At 41.4% G+C, this 26,631-nt stretch overlaps 4 protein-coding genes and 1 long non-coding RNA gene across 8 annotated transcripts in view; 1 reads left to right on the top strand and 4 right to left on the bottom strand.

Moving 5' to 3' along the window:
• LOC135335127 (uncharacterized) overlaps positions 1 to 26,631 on the bottom strand; it is a 40,156-nt gene that overhangs the window by 10,508 nt on the left and 3,017 nt on the right. The window lies entirely within an intron of this gene.
• On the top strand, positions 302 to 4,852 carry LOC135334678 (uncharacterized). 4 transcript variants are annotated; one of them, XR_010394359.1, is made up of 7 exons: positions 302 to 446; positions 1,441 to 2,274; positions 2,719 to 2,850; positions 3,214 to 3,281; positions 3,761 to 3,846; positions 4,041 to 4,214; positions 4,392 to 4,852. It is a non-coding gene; the product is annotated as an uncharacterized LOC135334678 (long non-coding RNA). The 4 variants fall into 4 exon arrangements; XR_010394356.1 differs by having other exon boundaries at positions 4,058 to 4,214; positions 4,392 to 4,851; XR_010394358.1 differs by lacking the exon at positions 3,214 to 3,281 and having other exon boundaries at positions 4,058 to 4,214; positions 4,392 to 4,850.
• On the bottom strand, positions 9,583 to 11,943 carry LOC135334449 (uncharacterized). The gene is made up of 2 exons (XM_064529601.1): positions 11,164 to 11,943; positions 9,583 to 10,474 (listed from the first exon to the last, which is right to left on the bottom strand). The coding sequence occupies exons 1-2, from the start codon at positions 11,909 to 11,911 to the stop codon at positions 9,741 to 9,743; spliced, it is 1,482 nt and encodes a 493-aa protein (XP_064385671.1). The 5' UTR covers positions 11,912 to 11,943; the 3' UTR covers positions 9,583 to 9,740.
• LOC135335080 (tyrosine-protein kinase-like otk) lies at positions 18,148 to 22,863 on the bottom strand. Its single transcript, XM_064530489.1, has 12 exons — positions 22,717 to 22,863; positions 21,991 to 22,617; positions 21,350 to 21,916; positions 21,037 to 21,230; positions 19,891 to 19,962; positions 19,702 to 19,823; positions 19,409 to 19,622; positions 19,186 to 19,253; positions 18,984 to 19,137; positions 18,714 to 18,923; positions 18,570 to 18,655; positions 18,148 to 18,477 (listed from the first exon to the last, which is right to left on the bottom strand). Exons 1-12 carry the CDS (start codon positions 22,748 to 22,750, stop codon positions 18,291 to 18,293), a joined length of 2,535 nt encoding a protein of 844 aa, XP_064386559.1. The 5' UTR covers positions 22,751 to 22,863; the 3' UTR covers positions 18,148 to 18,290.
• LOC135335100 (mucin-5AC-like) lies at positions 23,344 to 25,804 on the bottom strand. The gene is made up of 5 exons (XM_064530518.1): positions 25,658 to 25,804; positions 24,932 to 25,558; positions 24,246 to 24,857; positions 24,103 to 24,180; positions 23,344 to 23,751 (listed from the first exon to the last, which is right to left on the bottom strand). The coding sequence occupies exons 1-5, from the start codon at positions 25,689 to 25,691 to the stop codon at positions 23,363 to 23,365; spliced, it is 1,740 nt and encodes a 579-aa protein (XP_064386588.1). The 5' UTR covers positions 25,692 to 25,804; the 3' UTR covers positions 23,344 to 23,362.

Below are 26,631 nucleotides of genomic sequence, written 5' to 3'. Positions count from 1 at the left end.
TCATTTCCTGTCATGCATGCAAAAGGGGTGGAGGTGGTGTGTAGCCTCGATCCCAGGCCGAGTTTTCGCTTTTATAACGGTTAGGCAAACAATAGTTGGGCGGAGTCCAACCAACACTTCTCTCATTTTTGGGTATCAGTACACGTAGCCTCGATTCCAGGCCGCTCTCAGTTGAGAAAGACGGCCTGGTATATATGGCACGCCGTTTGTAACAAAATTCAACCAGTCTAATTACACAAAGGAAGTAAATGAAGACGTCACGGGGGGCATGTCAAACGGGCTGCGTGACCTTTGACCCCACTTGTCCCTCACAGTGCATGCAGGGCCTGTTGTTATGTGCAGTCTGGCTCCTAAGCTAGCTAGCTGTACCTTGCTGGTCACCTTCAAGATTATACTGCAGGGGAGATGTCCTGGAGTTACCTGTGCATGTGTGATAATAGAATCAGGTATTGCTAAGTTTAAATACTATTGTATCCATTGGTTAGATCGTATCCGGGCGTTTTTAATAGTCTGGGAGCCACACCATTTCCCAGGGGGAGGGGGGAAGAAGTGAGAAAAGCGTATCTGCCGGGAGAGACTCTTGCAGCATTTTAGTGTGCCGTTCTTGGAATGTAGAGATTTGTAACGTCGGAGGTTATAAGATATACGAACTTATATAGTGAGCAGTGCATGTCCTGTTGTAAATATTGATGTTAATATTTGCAGACTGCAACAAAGTTTATACTGACTACACTCATAATATTAACCATGCAGGGAAATTGGAGAAATAGTCTCAATCCTCATCAGCTTTATACTCCTGCATGGTTGCTGCCCTGAGGGGTCTAAATAAACTTCCTCTTTCCACTTTAAAGTATTCAACTCTTTCTGGTTGGAGAAACCAGTTGGAACAAATATCTCTGCGCTGCTGATAATTCACCATGCAGGGAGGGACATTATTCGACTACTGAATTTTGTTCGGGGGACAGTATTCACTCTCACACTAGATGAACGTTGTTACCCTCGCGACCCCGCTGCACCTAGGAAAGAACGGATTGCATATGCTCTGCTTGTTTAAAAGAACTTTCATCTCATCTATGTTTCGCTTTTTAATTAGTATAGAAGCGATAACATAACATACTGTAAACTCTCGCTATTCCAGCTCTCTAAAGTACGGCCATTTCGATATACCGGCCATTTGGTTTGGCACAGATACTGTGGCCCTGAAATGGGCCATTCGTGTACTGGCTGCCTCAAACTATATTTTTAATGTATGTTTTATTACGGTCGGATATGACGTTTGGGTGTGGTTTAGTAGAATCACCAGGCTTCACATGTTATTTCCAGGCTCTATTATAGGTACTATAGTTGTTTATGTGTTGTAATCAAGTATTACCCGTGTACCGTAGATGGGTATGTGCGTGCTGACTGTATCTAATCTATAATTATCGCATGTTTGGATAGACTGATGCTAATACAACGAGTGCAGAAGGCAGCTGGAGTGTCTTCATCACCATAGCTACTTGTACAAGATAATAGCACACCCACGTGGTATGGTGGCTTGACAGTGACGTTAGCTGAGCTGAAACAGTGTCTGCAGACTGTAGCAGGATCACTGGAATCAAAGTCAAAGACGGCTAAAGTGGAGTTTATGCATAGCAGGAAAAGCAAACTGTTAATTGCTAAGGCATTTGATGATGTGATGAATAATGTGTCCAAGGAGAAGTTTGATAACTGCTTATGGTTCAACAGCTGGATAAGCCAATAAAGTTGTTATAACATTTGAAGGCGTACATTGTAGCCCTGACCAAAACCTCTTACCCGGGCTATTAATTATACACTCATGTAGCTAAAGTAGTTGACAGTCCCACTTCCCACTGGGAATGGGTCAACTTCCTATCTAGAATGTGTGACATGATTTTGAGTTCAAGCATGGGAATACTATACAACGTACCTCCTAAAGTTACAAAGAGTGTGTAGGGGGATACGTATATGTACGACAGGGTCAATAAGGTCCACTTTTACCATGCTGAAGAGTTAGCTCCTCATTTTGATCAGTTATTTGATGAAGTGCGTGAATGATAACCCCATGCATGTGATATTTTATGACCTTTTGACTGTTTCATTGTCATACCCCAGTGACAAGTGAAGTACGCTGTAAATGTCACATGATATTGGTCCTTCACTCTCATTGATCATAATGATTCATTGGTAGCTGACCAGTTCAACTCCAACCCTTCAACCCTCCTGGCCTGGAATCGAGGCTACTTTTGTTGTAGTTGTGGTGCACTGTGGCCGGTGTGTAGTCTGTAATTATAGTATTCCAGTATTTCATACCCCACCCCCTAGCTAATTACTGAAAAGTTTACTTTGCGCCTATTTCACCGTACATATAATTATAGGTTATAGTCGTAAATATTGCATATATATATAGCCGATAATATTATAGCTTTGTATTTATGTCCATGCATTGGGTAACTGTGTCATGATGGAATGTAATTTCTATTAGCACACGTTGTTAATTTGCTTAGTCTTATGTGTACACTATTGGTCTTCTCACCCCCCCCCCCACACACTCATTATTTTAACCATGTATTTGACTATGTTTCACCATGATAGTGTACAATGATGTACTGGTATAATATACAATTGTAGATCCTGTACTCGTTCATTTTAGTGAGTGCACCACTTTCTGATTGACTATAAAATTCATCTAGATGTACATACATTCTTCCATTGCAGAATTGAATTGCCAACAAAAGAGCATGTAGGAAAAGAGTGTGTGGTCGAAATAATGATGACGATGATGATGATACTGTGTGCAAAGAAACTGCCACAAAATATATTCGTAAAAGGAGTTCTTCACTAAAAAAGGCAAGTATTTTATTTTAGATCCCACTTGATTCTGTTGAGCAGCTATTAATAATTATTGCTTTAGGATACTTTAGCTCTATACTTACCCAATAAAAATGAAATTAGATTATGTGCATGACTGCTACTGCACACATTGATATCCATGGGTTGTACTAATAACTTAGGAACAGAGTATATACTTATACTTTAAATTTGCTAAATGAAGTATTAATGTAGTGGCCAAACAATTTACAGTATTATTATAATACATAATGGTTTCTCTTAATGGTCGTAACCAGTTCCACTCGTGATCTTAATTGTGTGTCTTCATTCCTTTCTCTCAAATTGATTGGGTGTTCTGTAACGTCATGTGCATTTATGCAGAGGGTGTTTCAATGTTTTTATGACAGAAATAAGGCTGCATCAGAAAAGTGGAAAGAAATTAAACAAAGGTTAGCCAAGCAAGTACCTTCAACTTAATCCAACATCTAGTCCTTTCAATGTATGGCATGAAACTCAACGTAAACAATTACCTGCAATGAAAACATGAGTTGTGCTGTTTTGATTATACACACATGTACATGTTGTTCTGTTATGCCTCTGTAAACTGGGCTGAAATTTTAGGTGTCTATGTTTGTATGCAATAAGAAGAACCATTTTTTGGGTGCATAGTACCAAAACTGGACAAGCGTTTATTCTCATTTGCTCTAGCTTCATTTCTGGTATCTGTACAAAGCCTGGTATGTCACCCCTTTATAGTAATGTTATACATGAATACATGACATAGAGATAGGTTTCCATGTGCCTGTGTTATATCCCAGCTCAGTGAGTAAACTTACATGTGAATTGTATATACGTATGTGTGCAGTTGTTATAAGGAAAGTACACTCTTTTCATAATGCTAATTTCTAACGACTTATTCAATATACAGATGTATACTCTTGTGTTACCAAAATCTGCTGACCGAAAGAGATTAATTGCGAAGCCACATTTAACAACAGCTGAACAGAAAATATTGTAAGTACACTATATACATGTGAGTTAGCAGCGATTAAACAGCAGTCTCATGGTATTATTTCAAGCTCATGTGGCCATACAATTAATTATTTTATGCATGGGTGGTTAGTAGATTATTATTATGCTAACAGTGCATGAAGCTTTAAGTACTATAACGTATAAGTACCATAACGCGCATGTAATATCTTAAACAGCGCACTACATTTAATAGCGCTTGCTGTGGAGACTTAGAGGTGAAAGTTCCCTATAAGTATCAGATCGGAGCATGTTGGACTGTCTCGTGGTGTCTCCCTCTTTCACCCCTCTGTTTTACCTCTACCTCCACTTAAAAGAAATTTATGACACACTTCCTTTGATCAAGTTTTTTGGTGAGCTATAATTACAAACTTATAATCAGGGTTATTTTAGACCAGGCTAGTGGGTTAAAGGAAAAATCACCAGCTTAACTATAATATAGTGTATACATGTTTACAGTATAGTGGTAATAATTTTATTATAGTGGACATTGTATCCTATAAGAAACCACTTGTGCCTTCTATTCTCAGGTGTACCTCCAAAACTGCTCCTCAGGCTGAATTTGATCAGTCATAATAATTATTTCAAGGGCCAACTCACTTCATCGTCTAGCAGCACCTTAGTTGGTCATACTACATTGTTGACTGTCTCAGATCAAGACTGCCTTAGTATACTGTACCTATAATGGCTTCACCATGCACAATGTCAATTGTTGTTTACTACTTTACATCACTACCGTATAGCGAGTAATTTTCGTGGGTTAAAATATTCGTTATTTTCTAGCTTGGGCAAGCTGACCTCCACGAAATTTTAACGTAGGCGTGGCTTACCGGAATGTAGGAATGCAATGCAGGCCATGAGACTAATTAAAAATTTTACTCACGAAAACCACCGTTTTTCGAGTTGAACGAATTTTTTACCCCACGAATTACCTGCTATACGATATTTATTATAATTTATATAAAATGGTGTTTTATAAACAGCTTTTTATTGTCATGTTTCCTGTTTCAAGTGCAATAACATGCTGTGTGGTATTCTAGACACCTGTCATTGTGAAAAACCTTGTTGACCTTGACTACTATACTGAGGTTAAAAATTAGCTAGTTACTTTAACCAAGAATGCCAATACATACATATTTTCATCACCCAATGAAAGCTGTACGTTATTATAGGAGAGATTTAGTACCGAGCATTAATTATTCCCTGAAGTAATATAGGAGAGTTTTATAGTTTTAGTGCCCATTGGCTCTCCTATGTATATACTGGGGAAATTCAGTGGAGGACTAGAAAAAGTGTTAGGTAGGTGCCAGAGGAGGTTCGACAGGGTCAAAAGGTCAAGGATAATGACACTAGAAAATTATTGCGTATTGCATTCTTGACCTTTGGACCCATGCGCATAGTTCTAGGAGACAAGTGAAGTGATGGTTGAATTTGTACTTGTGTATAATTATATACATACATTGTCAAAGATCAGTCTGAACTTTGGCTTGGACTTTGTTGCTTTAGCTAGCTACATAATAACTTTATTCCTCACCACTTAAAGCTATAACTTATTTTCCTCACCACTATTATATTGGATGGACAGCTATTATCATAGTACATCAATATAACCATTTCCAATAACTCTGCATGATCTTTGTTGTGTCCACAAGTGTACAATTATGTGCAACTATATTAAAAGATGTCTTATACCACTCAGTATAATTATTATTATGATTATGTTCACCTGACGGCTGCTTACTTACTGAAATTCCTGTAACCAGCAATACGGTGTTATGCAATGGCTTATAGAAGCAAGCTAGGTTGAGCAGTTGAATTATGCCTGTCACACTTTTAATTACTCAAGAGTGTGCATGTGTACACATGCATGCATGCAGTTGTGTAGGTGCATGCTGCTGGTACTATTAGGAAATAGGTATACAGCTGCCATACATACCTTTTTTACGTGAAACATACAGCTGAAATAAATAGCTTAACTGCTTGTAGTTGCATGTGTCTGTCCCGATGTTCCATCGGCATCACCATGCATTCGCATAATAGGTACATATAGGTCGAGAATCAATTAAATTGTTGTACGCAATCAGGTAATTTATTACTAAAAATTAAGTTTGTATAGTATGAATACAGGCAGTTCGGTGCATAATCAACGCATTGAGCGTTTTTGGAGAGATTTACACCGTTGCATGACTGTAGGCAGTTGTTGTACTACAGACTTTTCTATTATCTCGAGCATAGTGGCTTCCTAGACCCAAGCAATAATATTCATCGATTTGCCCTCCACTATGTTCATTTACCAATTCAATAGCTGAGTTTTGAGATGGGTGAGATGACCATGCTGTTGTTAGGACAGAGCACAATCTCTCGCCTCATCAAGTGTTCGTGTCAGGTGCACTATATGATTTCAAAGAAGTATTGATGGCATTTGAATGAGTGGACGAACATATGAAGCAAAAGATGGCACATGCACTAGAGCAGAGTGATTATATACAGTGCGTGTATATAATGTTCCTTCAAATTCATCAGAACATGATTGTCAGAATTACTAAACCCAATGGCTGAAAGTAGTGACTTTGGTATTAATGTGTATTTGAGCACCATCGAGTTTCTTAATTATTGACAATTACTATAATTAAGAACCTCAATTTCAGTTATTAATGGTTAATTGTCACTCCCTATACATAAGCACAGTCAAGTCATTTCTGGAAGTTGTATTCATATAAACGAAATACATCAGCACAAATTGTGTGGCACAATGACATAATTATATAATATCTATACTATTGAGTCAGATAATTTAGCCATGCATGCGGCCCATGCCATGCATGCATACATGTATACTATTATAGTGAGGCACGACATATTATATGTATATCTATTGAGTCAGACAGAATCCATTAGCCATGCGTATGATGAATTAAGACAAGCCTTAAATTCATCCACAAATTCCTTGTATGTGCGGTAGCTTGTAGATAGTTCAATTGAGGGTGAGCAAGTGTGAGCGATAGGTCGTCTCGAAAATCCGTCTGTGTTGTTGAAAAGCACCGAAACTTGCAGGGATGAACAGGTTGCAGCCCCAGTTACAAATCTCAAAAATGTACGAATTCATCGTTCGACATATTCCCAATATACTGTCTGAGGTACAGCAAAATGCGTGTTTGAATTTCATTTGCGCCCTCGGCATTCTCAAACATTTTGAGAGTCATAGATGTGGAAACACTCTGTGCACGATAAATAGATAGCAATTTGTTTACGTCGACAGTTTTCCAAAAAGGCTTATGTTGAGCTGGTGCACCTAAATTCATCAAAACAAGAGCAGCCATGCACAGGTTTGGCTAGAAATTCGTACTTGGATATGTTAATTAGCATTTGCCGAAGATTCAGGGGGGTTGGGATTTCACGGATGTTAAAGCGACTGAGGATGTTTATTAAATTTGATTGGAGGGAAGGTGTGAATGAGCTCGAGTCTGCACCATACTGAATTGCCTGCTTGATGATATCTCTTTCATGATTACTAATGGTGTCCACAAAACAATCTAAGAGCACCCCCTCAGGATATAACAACATCAATACCTAATACAGATTGTGTTAGACATGGAAATGAAACCCGAGTAGGCAACAGTCCGGTTAATAAGTATGCATGAGAAATGATTAAGCCCACTGTCTTGAGGTTGGACACATCCATTCCAGGATGAACAATGGGGCAGAGAAGTGAGGATCCATCGAACAGCTTCTTATACGCTTCTTCAAAGAACGCAGAAAAGAGATCCCTCGTAACTCATTGCTCGCTCATCAGCAAACTTAACTCTAACGGATACACTTGCAGGACATCTTGCTCGTGGTTGCGGTAGAGAAGTATTATTTCTTCAAACACATGCTGGCGAGTGATGATGAAAGGAAGACTGCTTCTGAGAGCCAGTGACTCCATAAACTGCTGACGGGCACTATCCGCTAATAAAAAGGGATTCAACGTTTATAGTGTACACATGTATTAACAGGAACAAAATTAACGAGTAGACACAACTATACATACGTTCGCGGAAACAATAATTATTGCCTCGACTCTATATAGCCACAACATTTTCTTGTTTGTAACATGCTACTTGCTGTGTAAAAAAGCACCGCAGGTGCTGATGCTGTAATGGTAGGGGTTGTTATGCTCAAGATAATTTCCTATTATGCTATTCTTTTATTCTCAAGCACAAGTAACAGCCTATCAAATCGCCTATTCTCACATCATTCCTCCAAAGCACAACATAGACCCTATGCAAACTCAGAGGAGGTTGGACGCACTTTATCCACAAAGCAAAATCCAAAACAACGTGGCTCAAAGCATAGAAGCTGTTAGTTTTCGTCGCATTGCAACCGTTGAGCAGTTAAAGCTGGAAAAGACACACATGCAGATACACAGTCAGCTTTACCGTATCCCTCGTGTGGCTACACCTCGAGGCATAATTACTATTATATACATACCTTTACGTAACACCTTAGCATCTTCTTTCACATTCAGAGCTGGTAAGTCACCCTAAAAATAAATATTACAATAAACATTGTGTGGTTCGAAGGACATATCAGGTCATTATAGTAAGGGTACCATGTAAAAGTCCCAGGCATACTCCACCACACATATAAAGCATAAACGAAGCCATAATTGACCACATAATTTCCGGGGTTGAACTCAACTCAAATAGACTTTAGCTAGCTAGGCTGTACCTAAAGCCAACGACACTAGGGGTAAGGGTGAAGCGTACTTTGTTACTCTTAAAAGAGAAAGCAGAGTTCGGAGAGATTGATTCTCCAATAATGTTATATCCAGATCTTATCTACTATACCAAAGCGCTGCAATTATTGAATTTTGAAATTTATACTAAACCTTGCCTCGTCATGAAGATAGTCTAAGGGGTTCGGAAAATTGAGATCCTTTGATTCTAGCTCAACAGCAATAGCGGATGGAAGGTCAATTTCAGACTGACAGAGTGGATCCATGCATTGCCTTGGATAAGTAGTGAACAAGCCAAAGCAGGGTGTATCTTGCAATTGACTGGAGCAGAACACATGCTCGTACAAATCCTATATAATTATAATGAAGGTGGTAATAATTATAAAAAATCTTGCCTTTATACGGTCTGTCATGACAGGCTGAATCTTTCAACAGTTGTGGCTCCATTGGGGAAACGAAATGTAATTACTTTTCCTCTGAGGACAGTACAGCATGCAGCTCTCTTTTCCTTGAGTATTGTGCGAAGAGATGTTAATTTCTACAGCTAGCTATAGTCACTTTATACATAGTATAAATCAACCCATTATACACATACACCAAAATTATATAGCCCCAGCCATTGTAGTCTCATGAATCAGCCGCTGTCGTAGAGACACCGTCTGAGCACTTTAGTCTGAACTTTTTTAGCGGAGATCAAAGATTGACTAAATTAAAGGAATTAAAGAATGACAAGAAGCGTATGTGTTCTTTACAGTAGGACGCATTTATAGCTAGCGCTAGTCAGCCTAACTGTGGCTACTGTTAGCCAGACAAGGAGCTAGAGTAAGTTGAGTTGACTGCACTAGTGCTGTGCAACCTTTTTCTTGTTCTTTTAACAACGTTCTTGGAGCAAGCTAAACAAAAATTCTTAGCTGCTACGTCAAGCGTTCGCGGTTGATATTTTACATGCGTTGGAAATAATTGATTGATGCATCAGCACCTGCTTTCAATTATACATAATGCGATCACTATAGCCTCCCATCTTGAAGGATCAATCACATGCACAATAATACAAACTGACAAACAAGTGATGTCTATATGTGAGTATATATATATGAACAAAGTCAGCTAGGTTATATTGTTAATAGATTGTTCAATTGTTCGCAGCACACGCTGGTAAATATCAATTAGCAAGACTGTCACTTTCAGCAAGTGGATTGACTTGATTGCTCACAAATTCGATAAGATGAGAATATTGATTGTTAGCATCCATTTGAGGGACATGAACACCTTCCAAGTCAGAGTTATCATCACTTTCATCGGCATGAAGTTCTTCAACACCGTACTCAGAATACTCACTGTTGGGATACTCAACTGGGTTCAATCCAGAAATGTGCATACGAAGGGCACCTTCCGTGAATAGCTGTTGAGGTGTGGCATTGTGCATCGTGCGTACTCCATGATTGTTCCAAGCACGCTTGAAAATACCCAGGGCCCTATTTATGCGTGGTAGGTACACATAATGAAGACAGAAGAGGTGCATGTCATTTAGAGGGTCTAAGAGTCCACACTCCTCCAAGTGGTAAAACAGTTCGTAATACAATTTCGTGACAGCACCGTGAACATCACGCCATAGCCGCTCAATTCGCTGATTATGCGTGGAACTACCAGTGATTATGCTACCTCTGTTAAGACCACGATGTTGTAGCATGTGACGAGCGACTTCAAAATTCTCCAATCCACAATCTGTACGCACACGTGATGGGAGACCGTTCTCCTCAACTGCTGACAAAAAATACTTATAAACCGTTGATGCCTTGTTGTTTGAGCTGCAGTGGAGGTAGACAATCAGGCGGGAGTAACCGTCAATGCCTCCATGGGTCACTAGACGCCATCTTATCAGCTTGTGATGACCATCTGGAAAGGAAATAATATACATAATGCCTTGTTATGGTTATGAATAAATACATCCTACTTTCATGCAGGTGCTGCCAACCGATTAACGAGGAGGTTGGAAGGAAGTTAAGTCACATGCAAAAAATATCGCTATAAATGTGCTGAATCAGCGCTATTTTTGTGTCTGGTCAACAGTTTCATAGATAACTACTGGACATCAAGAAAATGAGCGGTCTGACTTTTTTCTCACCCCAAGCTGTACAACATTGATCACTGCACCTGCTTCTGATTTAAAAATCTCAACTAAGGTTTCTCCTAGCTAAAGTACTAGATCTACGGAGATGAGACTTCTCTTCCTGGACAGGAGTCTGGCGTGTAGGTGCTCTTCTACTCCTCATCTCTAGCTCTTGATATCTTAATAAGTATAACTAAAAGGCTGACTAGACACAATAATAATAGCGCCAACTCAGCACATTTATAGCTTTAATTGAGCACGATCTCAACTTCCTTTCAACCTCCCCTGGCTGCCAACTGCGGTATTTGTGATCCCTAGACTAGACAAGTTTGGCACAAAATCTTGCAGATAATTAATTTTGTCTAGCTTGTTAAAAAGTATTACATATACTGCATCCACGGTACTACTTTGAAAGTGAACCATGGCATATTGTGACTGTCATAGGATATAAACACTCATACTATAACTTATTTACCTAAATGCCACAAGCAGTTAGGACCCGGAACAGAATATGGTCTTCTTGAGTGTCGATTCCTTCCCCATCGTAAAGGAGTGTTCAGTGGGTCAATTCGTCGGATACTTTCCCTGACACGCTTACACGGAATACAGCACTGAATACTTCTTAATCTTCCCATAACAATTGTTTCACCACTGTATGGTAGCTCTCTACGGATCTCACGAATACGCTCGTCCAACTCAGAATCAGTCAGAGACGAATTTGTTGAAGAAATGCCAAATTGTTTTTTTCTCCGGTAAAGTGTCATTCTTGATACTCCTAACAACGAGGAAATTGAACTCCAGCTAAATGATAGATAGCGAAGATATTCAATTTGTTCCTGTGTTATGTCAAACCGTGGCCTTCCTCTACCATTACCAACAGTAGGTGGTACTCGTTGTACCACCGAGGTATTCTTCATGGCCTCCTCATAACTACTCCAAACAGATTGTAGCACCATTAAAATGTCAGAAAGCTCGTTTACATAACCAATTATTTCCTCTAAATCATCGGAGTTTTCATGAGCGATCAATGCTTCTTCTATACTCTGCAGGCTTCTGATAGTTGTTGAGATCCTCAAAACAGCATACTCAGTGAAGGCCACGTTTGCCAAGCCGTACTGCCTCTCAAGCATGTCCACAAACCTAGAAACTTCTGAGAAGAAGTCACACCAGCTAGATATGTCCACAACTACATCATCATCTTCTTCTTCACGGCTGACTTCCATAATTATTGTCTTTTGAACATGTGGATATGATATGGATGTGTAATCGACAGTACATAAGGTCAAAGGTCACACAGCCCGTTTGACATGCCCCCCCCCCCCCCCCCCCGTGACGTCTTCATTTACTTCCTTCGTGTAATTAGACCGGCTGAATTTTGTTACAAACGGCGTGCCATAGGTATAACCCTTTCCTTGCCATTCGTGAAATCTGGAACAGGAGCGTCTTTAGGTCGATCAATTAGTGTGGATCCGGCCTCACCTTCTTCTTCTTCTTCTTCTTTTTCGCCTCCAGTTTTGGAGAGTAGCCCACGAGGGCAGATCACATGATGAGAAGGTACAGCTCCACCCTCAGGTGGAGTTTAAAGTTAGAATGTCACTGCGGGTTTGCCGCAGATTGTGGAGAAAAGTGTAAGATCCAGTCTTGCGCATGGGCATCAGATGGCCAGATTTGACCAAGCAGAAGGCCGCAGAGGTCCCCAGAGCTGTGGTCCTTTATGCTGGCTGGGGCAGCGGCTATGAGAGCCTCCCTGAGTGAGGAAAGAGCTGGGCAGGTCAGCAAGAAGTGCGAGGGTGATTCTACACCTAGATTGCAAAGTTTGCAGGTTGCATCTCCCGGTGTAGCGTTGGTTGATCTGTACCTAAATCTTGAGGCGTCAAATTCTAGGCCATCACAGCCGGTGAGAAGCCTGATTCTGAAGTTAGAGGGGCCGTGCAGAGATCTGTCTTTCAGGGAGCATGACCACAGCTGGGAGGGCTTCCCAAGATGGGCAGGCAGGGATGAAATATTGAGGTGTGAGCAGGAGTCTACCAGATTTACATGCTGTTTGATGAGCATTGACTTTTTCGCAGCTGCTCTGAAGGAGTCTTTGTTTTTTCCATTCAGAACCATGTTCGAAATTGGAGGGTATGAGTGAGTAGAAGCTAGAGACGCCCATGTCTTGAGTACCCCAGTGAGAGTGTTTAGAAGCAGTCTTTCCATCAGGACTTTTTTGGGGAGGTCTTCTGTTGACATACAAGCTATAGAGTTAATAAAGCAGAGCTGCCTGCAGTCTACCATGGGGGATATCCCCATTGATCCAATAAGGCTCGACAGTGCAAGTGAGGGACATCTGGTCGGGAGACCCTGAATCGTACGCAGTATTTTTCTGTGGGATCTTTCCAGCATTGTTAGTTCAGTTTTTGTGAGTGACCAAAGCTCTGACCCGTATAAAGTAACTGGGAGGCAGAGAGAAGAGTATAATTTGTGGGATGTGATGGGGTGGAGGCAGCCAAATCTTGCTCCAATCGAGTTCAAGGCAAAGAAGGCACTCCTCCCTGCAGAGCAACGATTGGAAATTTTTGCCAGGCCAGATGTAGTTACCAGGCGCAAGATTCCTAGGTGAGAGTAGCTGTCTGCCTCTTGTATAGTTTCACGGCATACAAAAAAGGAGCGGGAGAGACGGCCAGACGAGCGGGATTTTGACGACTCCCCAAAGATTAAAACTGCAGATTTTGAAGAATTGATTTCATAACGCCAGGCACTAGCATAGTCTGAAACGATGTCAAGTAGAGATTGCAGCTTGACAGGAGTATCCGCAATGAGAGAAAGATCGTCTGCGTACATGGGGGATGGGCAGTGAACAGAGCCGACCATAGCACCAAGGCAGCATTCATCTAGTTGGACCAGAAGTGCATCCACGTAAACCGAGTAGAGCAGTGGGGACAGGATTGCACCTTGGCGGACACCCTGTTTAATACTAAAGACACGAGACCTTTTACCCTTCAAAAGGAAGCAGGAGGAGGAGCGAGAGTACCAGTCGACCAGAAGGTGCCAGATTCTCGGATGAATGTTCTTTTCATGTAGTTTGACAAACAGGCCCTCATGCCAGACAGTATCGAAGGCCTTCTTGACATCTAGGAAAGCCACAAACGCCTTTTTCCCTAGGTCACAGAGAGATTGGACAGATTCTTGGAGCACAAATGCAGTGTGTATCGAGCTATACCCTACTCTGAAGCCCCCCTGGAGGTGGTTGAGGGAAATGCCATCTGCTGACAACTTGTCTAATATTAGTTTTTCTAATAGTTTCCCGACGTTGGATAAGAGAGAGATTCCTCTATAGTTCGATGGGTTCCTAAGGTCCTTGTCTGCCCCTTTTGGGATCGCCGTGATTAATCCCAGGGTGAACATCTCCGGAGTATAGCAGCAGGCGAGGATCGCATTAAAAATCTTGCAGAGCTCTAGTTGGGCAATGGGACCAGTAAAACATAGATGTTCAGGATCAATGTCATCAGGGCCTGGGGCCTTGTCTCTCTTCAGTGACTTTATTGCCCTAGCTATGTCCTGTGGTGTGAACACAATGTCACCACCATGGGAGGATTCAAGTAGGGCACGGAAATTACCCCTCACACTATCATAGTTGCGAGTATCAAACAGCGGGCTGTGCCCCGGGGTGCCAAGTGATTCAAAGTAGTTAGCCCAACCATCCAGGAGGGTATCACCCGAGTATGAGGTGCCCCTAAATACAATCCTGCCAGGGCTAGGAGATGGAGATGAGCCATAGAACCTTTTGATCTCTCTAAAAAGCTTTTTGGAGTCTTTGTTGGCACAATCCAAATTGAGGAGATAATCTTCTTTGAGAGATTGGCGATGTCTCCGGAGCAAACTTCTAAAGGAGCACTTCTTTGATTTGTAGTAGGCCCTAAGGGGGTTCTCTGGGGACTGAGGCTTGCCAGCAGATTTCCAGCGGCAGAAAGCCAGTTTAGAGTCAGAGTGAGCTGACTTAAGAGCATCAGACCAGCCAGGGAGAATGTGTTTGGCATATTTTCTGGCTGGAAGCCCTTTGCTTGATGTTTTTTTCATTAGGATTATCAGGTTGGAGATGGACTCAGAGGGGGACAGCTTGGACCAGTTAGCCCGAACAACAGAGCCATCAGCAGTGGGTGGATTTACGATGGGCAGTGCTGCTAAGGTGACTTTAACCCTAGCTGAGAGGGGGAGGTGGTCAGAAGTGTTCAGAGGCGAATCCTCCAGGACCTTGGCAGAGAGGAACGCGTCCAGGAAGCGATTGTGGCAGAGGATATGGTCTATGGTAGATATAGAGCTGTGGGCCTCACTTACGTATGTGTGAGAGTTTAGGGGGGAGCTGAGTTTCAGGTGCACAGAAACAAAATTCCAGCGGGCAAGGTAGCGGCGGAGAATCTTGCCTTGTTCATTAGGAGGTCCATAGACTCCAGGGTCTGCGTTTATATCCCCCAAGATAATGACCTCATTGTCAAACCCTAGAGTATTTATAAGCGAGTCTAGATAGTCCAGGCATTCCTTAAAGTCATCTGTGCAGCCTGACCTAGAGGGGAGATAGACTCCTAGGAAGCAAATAGAGAGAGGTTGGGTGTGTACTTTCAACCCTACTATACGATGTGACAGGGAGGTGTCTAACTTTGAGACAAGACTCTGCAGGGATTTTTTGTAGAGGATGGCCACTCCTCCATGGCCTACTGTGCTTGTCAACAGTATAGTTGTGCTATGTTGTGCCCACTGTCTAGCCTCGATTCCAGGCCACAAAGAGAATAGCACTTCTCTCTTCGCGGCCTGGAATCGAGGCTATCCATGTATAGTCATGCATGCATGCATGGGGTTGGTTTGAGGTCCAGTTGTTGACAGGGGAGCTGCATGTACAACAAAATCAGCATGCAAGAAAGATCTATAAGATGATTGTTACTTACTTATGTCGGCATAATTTTATATATATATATATATAGATAAACGCTGAAGTGATCAGGCCCAGCATTTCGTCCAATCACATCCAACTGTGCTGTACATCCATCCACTTCAGGAGGGTCATAAGTACAAGCACCGATCACATGACCAGCCTGAATATCAACATGCAATGTTAATGCCAGTAGGAAGATTGGCATTTCTCTCTGTAGTGAAAGCATTTGACATGCACTGAAGTATAATTATATTCCAGAGCTGATCTATAATATCTATAGTTTTGGCTGATCACTCAAATGCGAAAAGGAAAGCAAATTTTAAAGCTAAGCTTGCATATAGTCTACCAACTGAAGGTCATGAGCTCATAAAACATATCCAGACAGCCAGGAGGTGGAGAGAGTCTTTTACCAGCTTCTAAGAAAATTAATGAATATCAGTATAATTATAGTGATTATCTACGTGCATGTACATCACTATGGGAACTTACCTGAATGTTTTTTTAGCAATTGAAACGTCATAGAGCAGACACCCGTAGGCCCACACATCACTGGTATAGTCGAGTACTTCATAATTGTAGTGAATGGCCTATATAATGGGTTGTCCACTTGACGGGAATACACCACCTTGAAATACATAGTATAGCTTTCGTCAGCAAGATCGCAAGATCAGGCCCAGCATTTCGTCCAACCACATTCAACTGTATGTCCATCCAATCCACTATCAGGAGGGTCATAAATATACAAGCACTGATCATATCACCAGCCAACAACTCCACTCAGTAAATATGATGCAATAGCAAAGTTAATGCCAGTAAGAAGATTGGCATTTCTCTCTGTAGTGAAAGCATTTGACACTGAAGTATAATTATACTCCAGAGCTGGTCACTCAAATGCAAAAAGGAAAGCAAATTTTAAGCTGAGCTTGCATATACCAACTGTTGAGATAGCCAGTCTTGGAAAAGACTTCAGATGAGCTTCTTTGTTCAAATGAAGAAATTGAACTGTATCTGAGAGCCTTAGATACGAAGAAGGTTGCAGGAGCTGACGATATCTCTGCGCTGATGCTCAAACACACTGCAAACGCTATAGCGCCCAGCCTTAAACTCTATTACTAACTAAAGGAAAGTTTCCGAAGAACTGGAAGGTCGCTAGAGTTGTGATTGTGCCTAAATCAGGTAAAAAAGACAATCCTGCCAATTATAGACCATATCACATCTCCCAATCGTCAGCAAAGTCCTCGAGAATGACATGTATTCACAGCAATCACTATATACTTAGCGGAGCATACTCCTCTATCCACTATCAATGGGGCTTTACTGCCAAAAAGTCAACCACATCGGCCCTACTCTCATTCACACACCACTGCCTCAAATCATTGGATGAGGGTAAAAAAATATGTGCTGTCTACTTAATTTGATTTATAAGCAAAGCATTCGATTCCGTACCCCATGGTCCGTTATAAAGCTAAACCCCTTTAAGTGCTGTTACATGACATTTTCGAAGAAAAAGTTTCCCTCATACCCTGACACACCTCTACACATCAGCGAAAACTGTCCTCTCCTCAAAGTTGACGATGTTGTGTTTGAATTGGTCAGGCATTAATTTGAGAAAACTGTTCATTGATGTGTGATTCTGTCACATCTTTTCCCTCTTCAGAATTTCTGATTTAGTTTCTATGACATCATAAAGAGCCCCTTCGGTATTAATTAGCTTCATCTGGATTCTTTCACCTCCCCTTTCACACCATACGCCTCGTTGGACTTTAGATCAACTTCTTGCGAGTATGTTTCACCCGGCATGTACTTTTTTCAATTCCAGATTTGTGTACACTGTAAGCTAGCTTCATTAAATTGTTTTTCAATGGTATCGGCTGACAAGGATCATTGTAGTGTGTAGATACTTCCTTGTAATTCACGTCATTGGGTTTTTGAGTGCACATGGTAGTCGTTGATAATTGTCGCATTAACAACATTAAGCAATTGGCGATGGTCGATGGAAACAGTAAGAGAGTGAGGTGATCATCCCAGCACATCCAGTTGTCCCTATTTCTATCATCGCATACTGCCTACACGACCGACTGTACAACAACAGTGACAACTTGCACTAAAGATTATGAGGCAAACAATTTAGTTTACAGAATAGGGTTTCTTCAGTTTGTCTATCTCTACCATATCATGCCTCATTGCTACACTATGATAAATCTATCCCCTAGCTGTCACCCGATCATTTATATCCGCTACAAAAATAACTATGGTAACTCACGTACCAACCAGACTTTTGGAGTAGGTTCCGTCATAACAGTTCAATCCCATTTTGATGAAATTCGAGCTTTAGCAATGAACATTCGATCCGTTCAGAAACAAAAGGAGTATTTTAAACATAAATGTACGGAATCAGATAATGATAGTAAAATTCAATTTGATGACTATGATCACTATATGATTTTAACGATTCCTGGTTCCATATAATGCATACATGCTTTCCAAAACAATGCTGAGCTCGCTCAACACTAATTATTGTATTGAGCTAGCTTTGAAATACAACAATCATTTGTTTATAAAATTATTATAGTGACAGAGATAAAAATAATTATGACATCACAAAAAAGTGAAAAAACAATTTGTGCATGGCATATTTAATGAGACACTTCAATATCGAAACAGTTTCAGCAGCTGCACCTCCATGGAAACAATCAATGTATATATCTCCTTTGCAGCTGAGAGTACATGTTCTCTCCGGCCTCCAGTGGAGCTCCCAATACTCCAGCCAGTGGGTTAGTGGAGGAGTCCTCCTTGGGAATGCTCAGGACCATCTTCTCACTGCCAACAAGAGTGAGCACGACATCACGGAACACAAGACGTTGGGAGCTCTCGGGATGCCTGCATGAAAAGACAGACTTGTATTAGAATGTGTGTAGTTTGGTGCAAATGGTGCACACATTTCTAAATTTGTAATAATTAATGCATCTTACCAACATAGTATCATGAGCTCGTAGATCATGTTAGGGCAGCCAGGAGGTGGAGGAAGACGCTGACCAGAATCAATGAGTCGAATAGCCTGCACATGTGCAAAGAACATCAATGAAGTTGTGATTTAGGCGGTATAATTATAATACCTCTTGATTAGATATTCCTTCAAACGGCTTGTGCCCAATACTCCATATCTCATAGAGCAGACACCCGTAGGCCCACACATCACTGGCAGTCGAGTACTTCTTGTAGTGAATGGCCTCAGGGGCTGTCCACTTGACAGGGATCTTGTCTCTTCCTTGTGAGACATAGTAGTTCTCATCAGCAAGATCTCGGGACATTCCAAAATCAGCAACCTATGTGTATAAAAATAATTAAATTGAGTGTTTTTTTATAGCTAAAAATTGATAAACCACCTTGCATATGTCATTTCTTGTCACTAGCACATTCCTAGCAGCCATGTCTCTGTGCACAAATCCTTTAGCTGAGAGGTACTGCATCCCAAGAGCAACTTGTTGAGAGAACTTCAGTAACATTGACAATGTGTTGCTCGGCATTAACTGCCCTGGGCTATGGGGGGGTGTGTGAGGTGGTATATTTAACTATAGAAATTCTTACTCAGGTCGAAGAGATAGGAGAAATTGTCGTAAATCACCTTTCTTCGCCATTTCCACCACAAGCATCATCTGCAGGCACACGAATTGCATCATTATTGCATTATTGCATACATACAGTTCAAATGTTGCCAAGAAGCAAGCTGTAACCAATGATTGTGCATTCTGTTTCTTGTGTCCCAATTTGTTAGCCGCAGAGGTCACTTGAGCTAATACCATACACTCACAGGGTCTCCACTGGTGACTACTCCATGCAGCATGATAACGTTAGGGTGTCTGAACTGAGCCATGATGGCGGCTTCTTGGAGGAACTTGACTTTGTCCTCCTCCGATGTTTTGGTGAGACTCTTGAGTGCCACGTCCACTGGTTGAGTTCCCTGTCTCTTCCACACTCCTTGCTCCACACTGCCAAACTGACCAGACCCAAGGTGACCAGCAATCCTGCATGTAGTTTTGTCATCAATATTTTCAATGACTTACTTAACGTCTTCTGTTCAAGTCAATATTTTTAATGACTTACTTAATGTCTTCTCTGTTCAAGTGTGTCACCCTCCAGGTCTGCAACTGAGCATAGATATCGTTCTCTCTAGATGCTGGTGTTTCATACGGATTTTCTCCGACATAAATGTCCTCTTCCTTGTTCTGTATTTAGAAGAATCTTGCATTTCAAACTAAATATAGCCATACAATGTACACACAAAAGTTGTACCTTTTCCAATAGTTGATGGTAGCTAATAGCCGGGGCATCCAGTGGAGACTCATAGACAACCTCATAACCATTCTGTATATGTGGATGGCATATATAACAAACTGGCTTCTTATTATAGTTTATATCCTATTGCTACGTTGCTGCCAAGTGCAATATGCAGCATAATGCACTGCTTAAAGTCATAATGCACTAACCGAAAAGTCATAATGCACTAACCACAAAACGCCCCTCTGGCATTAGACAGACAATAATATCATGAGAAATAACAAGTATCAAAGTAAGTCCAGCCATGCAGGAATGTTAAGCACTGCTGGAGTTTCTTCTTTGCAACCATGCAGGTTTTTAAATTGTCCAAGGTTCATTTTGTGGAAGATTCTGTGTTTCTAGACCTAGTCCTCGACCTTGTGATGCATTTTAATTCTGTTTCACCATAGCACTAGAAGCGGCTCTTTTTGCTGGGGGCTTGAGCTGTTTTGCAGCAGTGTAGAGGCGAGCTTCTTTGGCTTGGTTGTGATGCCGAGGATAGACCACTGTGGAGGGCTGTTCGAGCAGCAGTTACACTGAGTAGTGGGGTAGGGCTGTTTCTTTGCAGCAGTAGTGGGGTGGCTGTTTTGCAGCATCAGAAGTGGGGTGGGGCTGTTTTGCAGTGTACTGGTTTCAGCGTTGGAACTCCAACAATTTTATGTCAAGCCATTCGTCGGTCATGCCAATCTTATACGCTGCAGATACTGGCGTCTAGAAGAGAGAAGAGATGAAGCTGTGTCTAGAGTTGTCTCTGTCATCTATTTGTGCAGGTTATTACTAAGACAGTGTTATGTTGCTATGCCCTCGGGATATAAACTAGTTATAACACGTGCACTCAGGATGCATGCATGGCATATATCCTTCGTGCCTGTGTTGTAACTATAACATAATACATTCATGTGATCAAGTTAAAGGATTCATGAGAAGTGCCACAACACTAGACTCCTTTGTAAGGGCATTTGTAATAGAATTCATAATGGCATCCCCACACACTTGGGCAAGCTAATAATGACAAACAGTGTACACATTGTGTTGAGTGGTTTACACAATTCAGCACACACACAGAGGTACCCTAAGACAATGATGTACAGAAAACATAAGTGCAAAGCTTTTTTCCCTCACCAGTGCACCAAAGGGCCCAACTTCAGCATAGGTGGACTCCATTGACCGGGTAGGACTGAACGCCCCCTCAAACTCATACACATGCTCCTGGGACTGTGTGGGCCACTGACTGCCTTGCTGCTGTGGCTGTGGTTGTTCCCATTTAGCTCTCTTTAAGCTTTCAGCATCAGCCACTGCCGAGTACAACTGGTTGTCTGTAATTGAAAGTAACATTAAAGATATCGAAGTATCTGGAGAATAATGATATTGAAGCTATATAACACATTATATTTGAGGGCTTAACAATACAGGTACCCTCTGGCTTAACACTCACCTACTGAGTTGTTGGTCATTGCATATGATTTCTTGACCTTTTTCAGCCTCTTTGACACAAGAATAATGACTATCACCATGACGGCAGCTAGGCTGACCACAACCATGAGTACAACTACCAAAGCAATAGCAATGGTTGCTACGTTAGAACCACCTCCCCCACCACCAATGGATTGTGCAGTGGTGGCATCAAGGTTGCTCGTTGTCCCTCGGTTTGTGGTTGCAGTAGTAGAGTCTCCCTCAGTCATCAGTGGACCACCCGCTGTGGTCATGTCAGTTGTGCCGTCTTCAGGAGTGTTGGTGTTTGCAGTCGGTTCAGGCGTAGTTGTAGAAGGTTTAGTCGCTTCCATTGTAGTTGCTTCCATGGTCGCTTCCATGGTAGTCGCTTCCATGGTAGTCGCTTCCATGGTAGTCGCTTCTATCGTAGTCACTTCCATGGTAGTCGCTTCCATGGTAGTAGTTTCCATAGTAGTCGCTTCCATGGTAGTCGCTTCCATGGTGGTCGCTTCCATAGTAGTCGCTTCCATGGTAGTTGCTCCCATTGTAGGTGCTTCAGTTGTAACCACTTCTGTATAACATACGGTACATGTCCTCATGTTCAGTGTATAATAACAGAATTAAATAATAATTGCTTCAACTTACCTATGTTTGCCCAGAGGTGAAGGGACCTTGAACTGCTAGAACCAGTACCAGATGCGCCTCCATCAAAGGAACTTGGCACAGTAGTGGCACTGCAGCCAACAGGGCTACTGGGATCTGTGTTTGTTCTCACAAGATCTTCACTACCGGAAGCAGCTCTACTGACTATATCAAGCCGGTAAGTAGTGACACCACTTGTAGTGTCAGGGGAGTCAAACACACACGCCCCAAGAACATCACCAGTCGCCATGGGTACTGGTTGCGGTAGATTAAATACAGAGCAGGCAAAGTTTGTATCAGTAGCAGCATTTAATTCAGTTTGAAACTCTACAACTGGCTTTTGTATTGTGATAGGTGAAGAAACAGCAGTAAAAACATTCTCATTTGCATTGGTACTCGCTGGTCTGTACACAGCAACTGTAGTCAGGTACTCGTTAGCGACTGGAACATTTCCTGGTGGTCGATGGAAACAGTAAGAGAGTGAGGTGATCATCCCAGCACATCCAGCACGATTACCACGATCAATGTAGAACTCGTTTACTGCTCTATTCGCCATTGTACCAGTCCTTGTACTGCCCACACGACCGACTGTACACTGCTGTCCAGATACCAGCTGCTGGAGCACCAACACTGCATGCATAGGAATACATCATCTGTATATATAGAGTTTGTTCCGGTATTAGTACTAGACTATACACTACACATACACAATGGTAATCTAACACTTACAAATACATGAAATTATAGAAAGTGTGCATCTCATCTTGTAGATCTATCTTGTAACACTTGCAGATCAGTCAGTTTACTATAATCTACTTGTTCGAAAATTCACCTATCTCTCTCTTTATAGATGTGGAATGCAATCTAAACAATCATTTCCTGTCATGCATGCAAAAGGGGGTGGAGGTGGTCTAGAGTGTATTCACAATGAAGGATAATTATGACCACATGCACCACTTGCACTAAAATGTTTATAATTTAGTTTACAGTCATGTCAAGAGTTTTTCCTCTGTTTGTTTTCTCTATCTGTCTCAAATGTGATAATAACCTTTTTCACCCATTGGACTATTCGCGTATAAAAAGTCCCCTGACAATGATTATAGACGTAGACATAAACACAGTATACACAACTGAAAAACAAGTGTTTTATCTTGCTGATTTGAAGTGATGCATCATATCACCTTCAGACTTTTTACCATGAGAACGTTGTTATGCAAAACTTAATGTTAACGATCTTTACCAAAAATGGACATTGATGCCCAATTATCTTTAGACACTAAACGGAGCATAATTTATTAGAGCCTATAGCACAGGGGTGAAGGTGCTCGACCAATTATCAATGACCACTTCGCACTACTTAATTGCAAAAAATTATTTACAGGATAGCGTAATCATAGTCAAGAGTTTCCTCTGTTTGTCTATCTCTCTCAGATGTTCCATATGCTTCATTGCTGTCCATTTGAATTTTAGTTCTCCTGGCTGCTTCTCCAGATTGCTGACCAGGCGAGTCAATGACACTATAGTACACTGCATCAGTGGTCCCATTAATGGCAGCAACTTGCACCTCTCCTCTCACACCATACGCCTCGTTGGACTTCAGGTCAACTTCTTGTGAGCATGTTTCAGCCATTTGTGCAGATTTGTGTACTCTGTAAGCTTCAATGTTTTCCAAAGGTATCGGCTGACAAGGATCGTTGTAGTGTATAGGTCCTGGCACTTCCTCATAAGTCACATCATTGGGTTGTTGAGTTGTTGATGATTGTCCTGCAATAATAATATCATTCCTTAAAAGGAATTGCACATACTTAGTCTATCTAGTATTAGCTTCTTCTACTTCGAAGAACATTATCGTATAGTAGTCTGTGCATGGGAGTGTCTCGAGTCTCATCATAATCCTCGTTGGAATTTATATGCATAACAATTAAGCAATGAACGTATGTCATGTGAACAACGCTTTTTTCACTTCAGATGCAATGCTTAAACCTTTCACAAACAGTGAATCCATTTGTAAAGATCGTGCACGGCTATACTTCTACAGATTGCTGACTAGACGAGTCAACAATGCATTCACCAAAGAATAGTCATAGTAGTCTGTGGGAGTGTCTCGAGGCTCACCATGAATACCGTAAGCTTCATTGGACTTCAAGTCAACAGCAGTTTCTTTCCCAGATTTGTCATGTACTTCATTGTTTTCTGTGCACAACAAAGAATCCACGCAGTTAATTGTAACATTGTTTTCAATTTCAAAATTAACTTACTTATTGAGTGCAATGCTTTCGATCGTCGCCTTAACAACACAAGTATTAGTATGGCAACTAAAGCAATCACAACAATGAGTACAACTACCACAGCAATGGCAATGGTTGCTACGTTAGAACCACCTCCCCCACCACCAATGGGTTGTGCAGTGGTGGCATCAGGGTTGCTCGTTGTTCCTCGGTTTGTGGTTGCAGTAGTAGAGTCTCCCTCAGTCATCAGTGGACCACCCGCTGTGGTCATGTCAGTTGTGCCGTCTTCAGGAGTGTTGGTGTTTGCAGTCTGTTCAGGCGTAGTTGTAGAAGGTTTAGTCGCTTCCATTGTAGTTGCTTCCATGGTCGCTTCCATGGTAGTCGTTTCCATGGTAGTCGCTTCCATGGTAGTCGCTTCCATGGTAGTCGCTTCCATCGTAGTCACTTCCATGGTAGTCGCTTCCATGGTAGTCGTTTCCATCGTAGTCACTTCCATGGTAGTCGCTTCCATGGTAGTCGCTTCCATGGTAGTAGTTTCCATAGTAGTCGCTTCCATGGTAGTCGCTTCCATGGTAGTCGCTTCCATAGTAGTCGCTTCCATGGTAGTTGCTCCCATTGTAGGTGCTTCAGTTGTAACCACTTCTGTATAACATACGGTACATGTCCTCATGTTCAGTGTATAATAACAGAATTAAATAATAATTGCTTCAACTTACCTATGTTTGCCCAGAGGTGAAGGGACCTTGAACTGCTAGAACCAGTACCAGATGCGCCTCCATCAAAGGAACTTGGCACAGTAGTGGCACTGCAGCCAACAGGGCTACTGGGATCTGTGTTTGTTCTCACAAGATCTTCACTATCGGAAGCAGCTCTACTGACTATATCAAGCCGGTAAGTAGTAACACCACTTGTAGTGTCAGGGGAGTCAAACACACATGCCCCAAGAACATCACCAGTCGCCATGGGTACTGGTTGCGGTAGATTAAATACAGAGCAGGCAAAGTTTGTATCAGTAGCAGTATTTAATTCAGTTTGAAACTCTACAACTGGCTTTTGTATTGTGATAGGTGAAGAAACAGCAGTAAAAACATTCTCATTTGCATTGGTACTCGCTGGTCTGTACACAGCAACTGTAGTCAAGTACTCGTTAGCAGCTGGAAGATTTCCTGGAGGTCGATGGAAACAGTAAGAGAGTGAGGTGATCATCCCAGCACATCCAGCACGATTACCACGATCAATGTAGAACTCGTTTGCTGCTCTATTCCCCATTGTACCAGTCCTTGTACTGCCCACACGACCGACTGTACACTGCTGTCCAGATACCAGCTGCTGGAGCACCAACACTGCATGCATAGGAATACATCATCTGTATATATAGAGTTTGTTCCGGTATTAGTACTAGACTATACACTACACATACACAATGGTAATCTAACACTTACAAATACATGAAATTATAGAAAGTGTGCATCTCATCTTGTAGATCTATCTTGTAACATTTGCAGATCAGTCAGTTTACTATAGTCTACTTGTTCGAAAATTCACCTATCTCTCTCTTTATAGATGTGGAATGCAATCTAAACAATCATTTCCTGTCATGCATGCAAAAGGGGGTGGAGGTGGTCTAGAGTGTATTCACAATGAAGGATAATTATGACCACATGCACCACTTGCACTAAAATGTTTATAATTTAGTTTACAGTCATGTCAAGAGTTTTTCCTCTGTTTGTTTTCTCTATCTGTCTCAAATGTGATAATAAATTTTTCACTCATTGGACTATTCGCGTATAAAAAATCCCCTGATAATGATTATAGATGTAGACATAAACACAGTATACACAACTGAAAAACAAGTGTTTTATCTTGCTGATTTGAAGTGATCCATAATATCACCTTCAGACATTTTACCATGTTATGCAAAACTTTATGTTAATGATCTTTACCAAAAATGGACATTGATGCCCAATTTTCTTTAGACCTAATTAAACGGAGTATAATTTATTAGGGCCTATAGCCCTAATTTTTGTACATTTTTTGTCATAGTCATTGGGAGTGTCTCGAGGCTCACCATGAATACCATAAACTTCGTTGAACTTTAAGTCAACAGCAGTTTCTTTCTTAGACTTGTCATGTACTTTATTGTTTTCTGTGCATAACAAAGAACCCATGCAGTTAATTGTAACACATTGTTTTCAATTCAAAATAAACTTACTTATTGAGTGCAATGCTTTCGATCGTCGCCTTAACAACACATGCAAGTATTAGTTGGCAACTAAAGCAATCGAGTACAACAACTATACCACAGCAATGGCAATGGTATGTTAAATACAGAGCAGACAAAATCAGTATCAGCAGCAGCGTTTAATTAAGTTTGAAGCTCTGTTGCTGACCTTTGTATTGTGATCGGTGAAGAAAC

Source organism: Halichondria panicea, chromosome 4 (assembly GCF_963675165.1).
Source record: "Halichondria panicea chromosome 4, odHalPani1.1, whole genome shotgun sequence".
NCBI classification, from domain to species: domain Eukaryota; kingdom Metazoa; phylum Porifera; class Demospongiae; order Suberitida; family Halichondriidae; genus Halichondria; species Halichondria panicea.
This window is presented reverse-complemented; position numbering and strand designations above follow the sequence as displayed.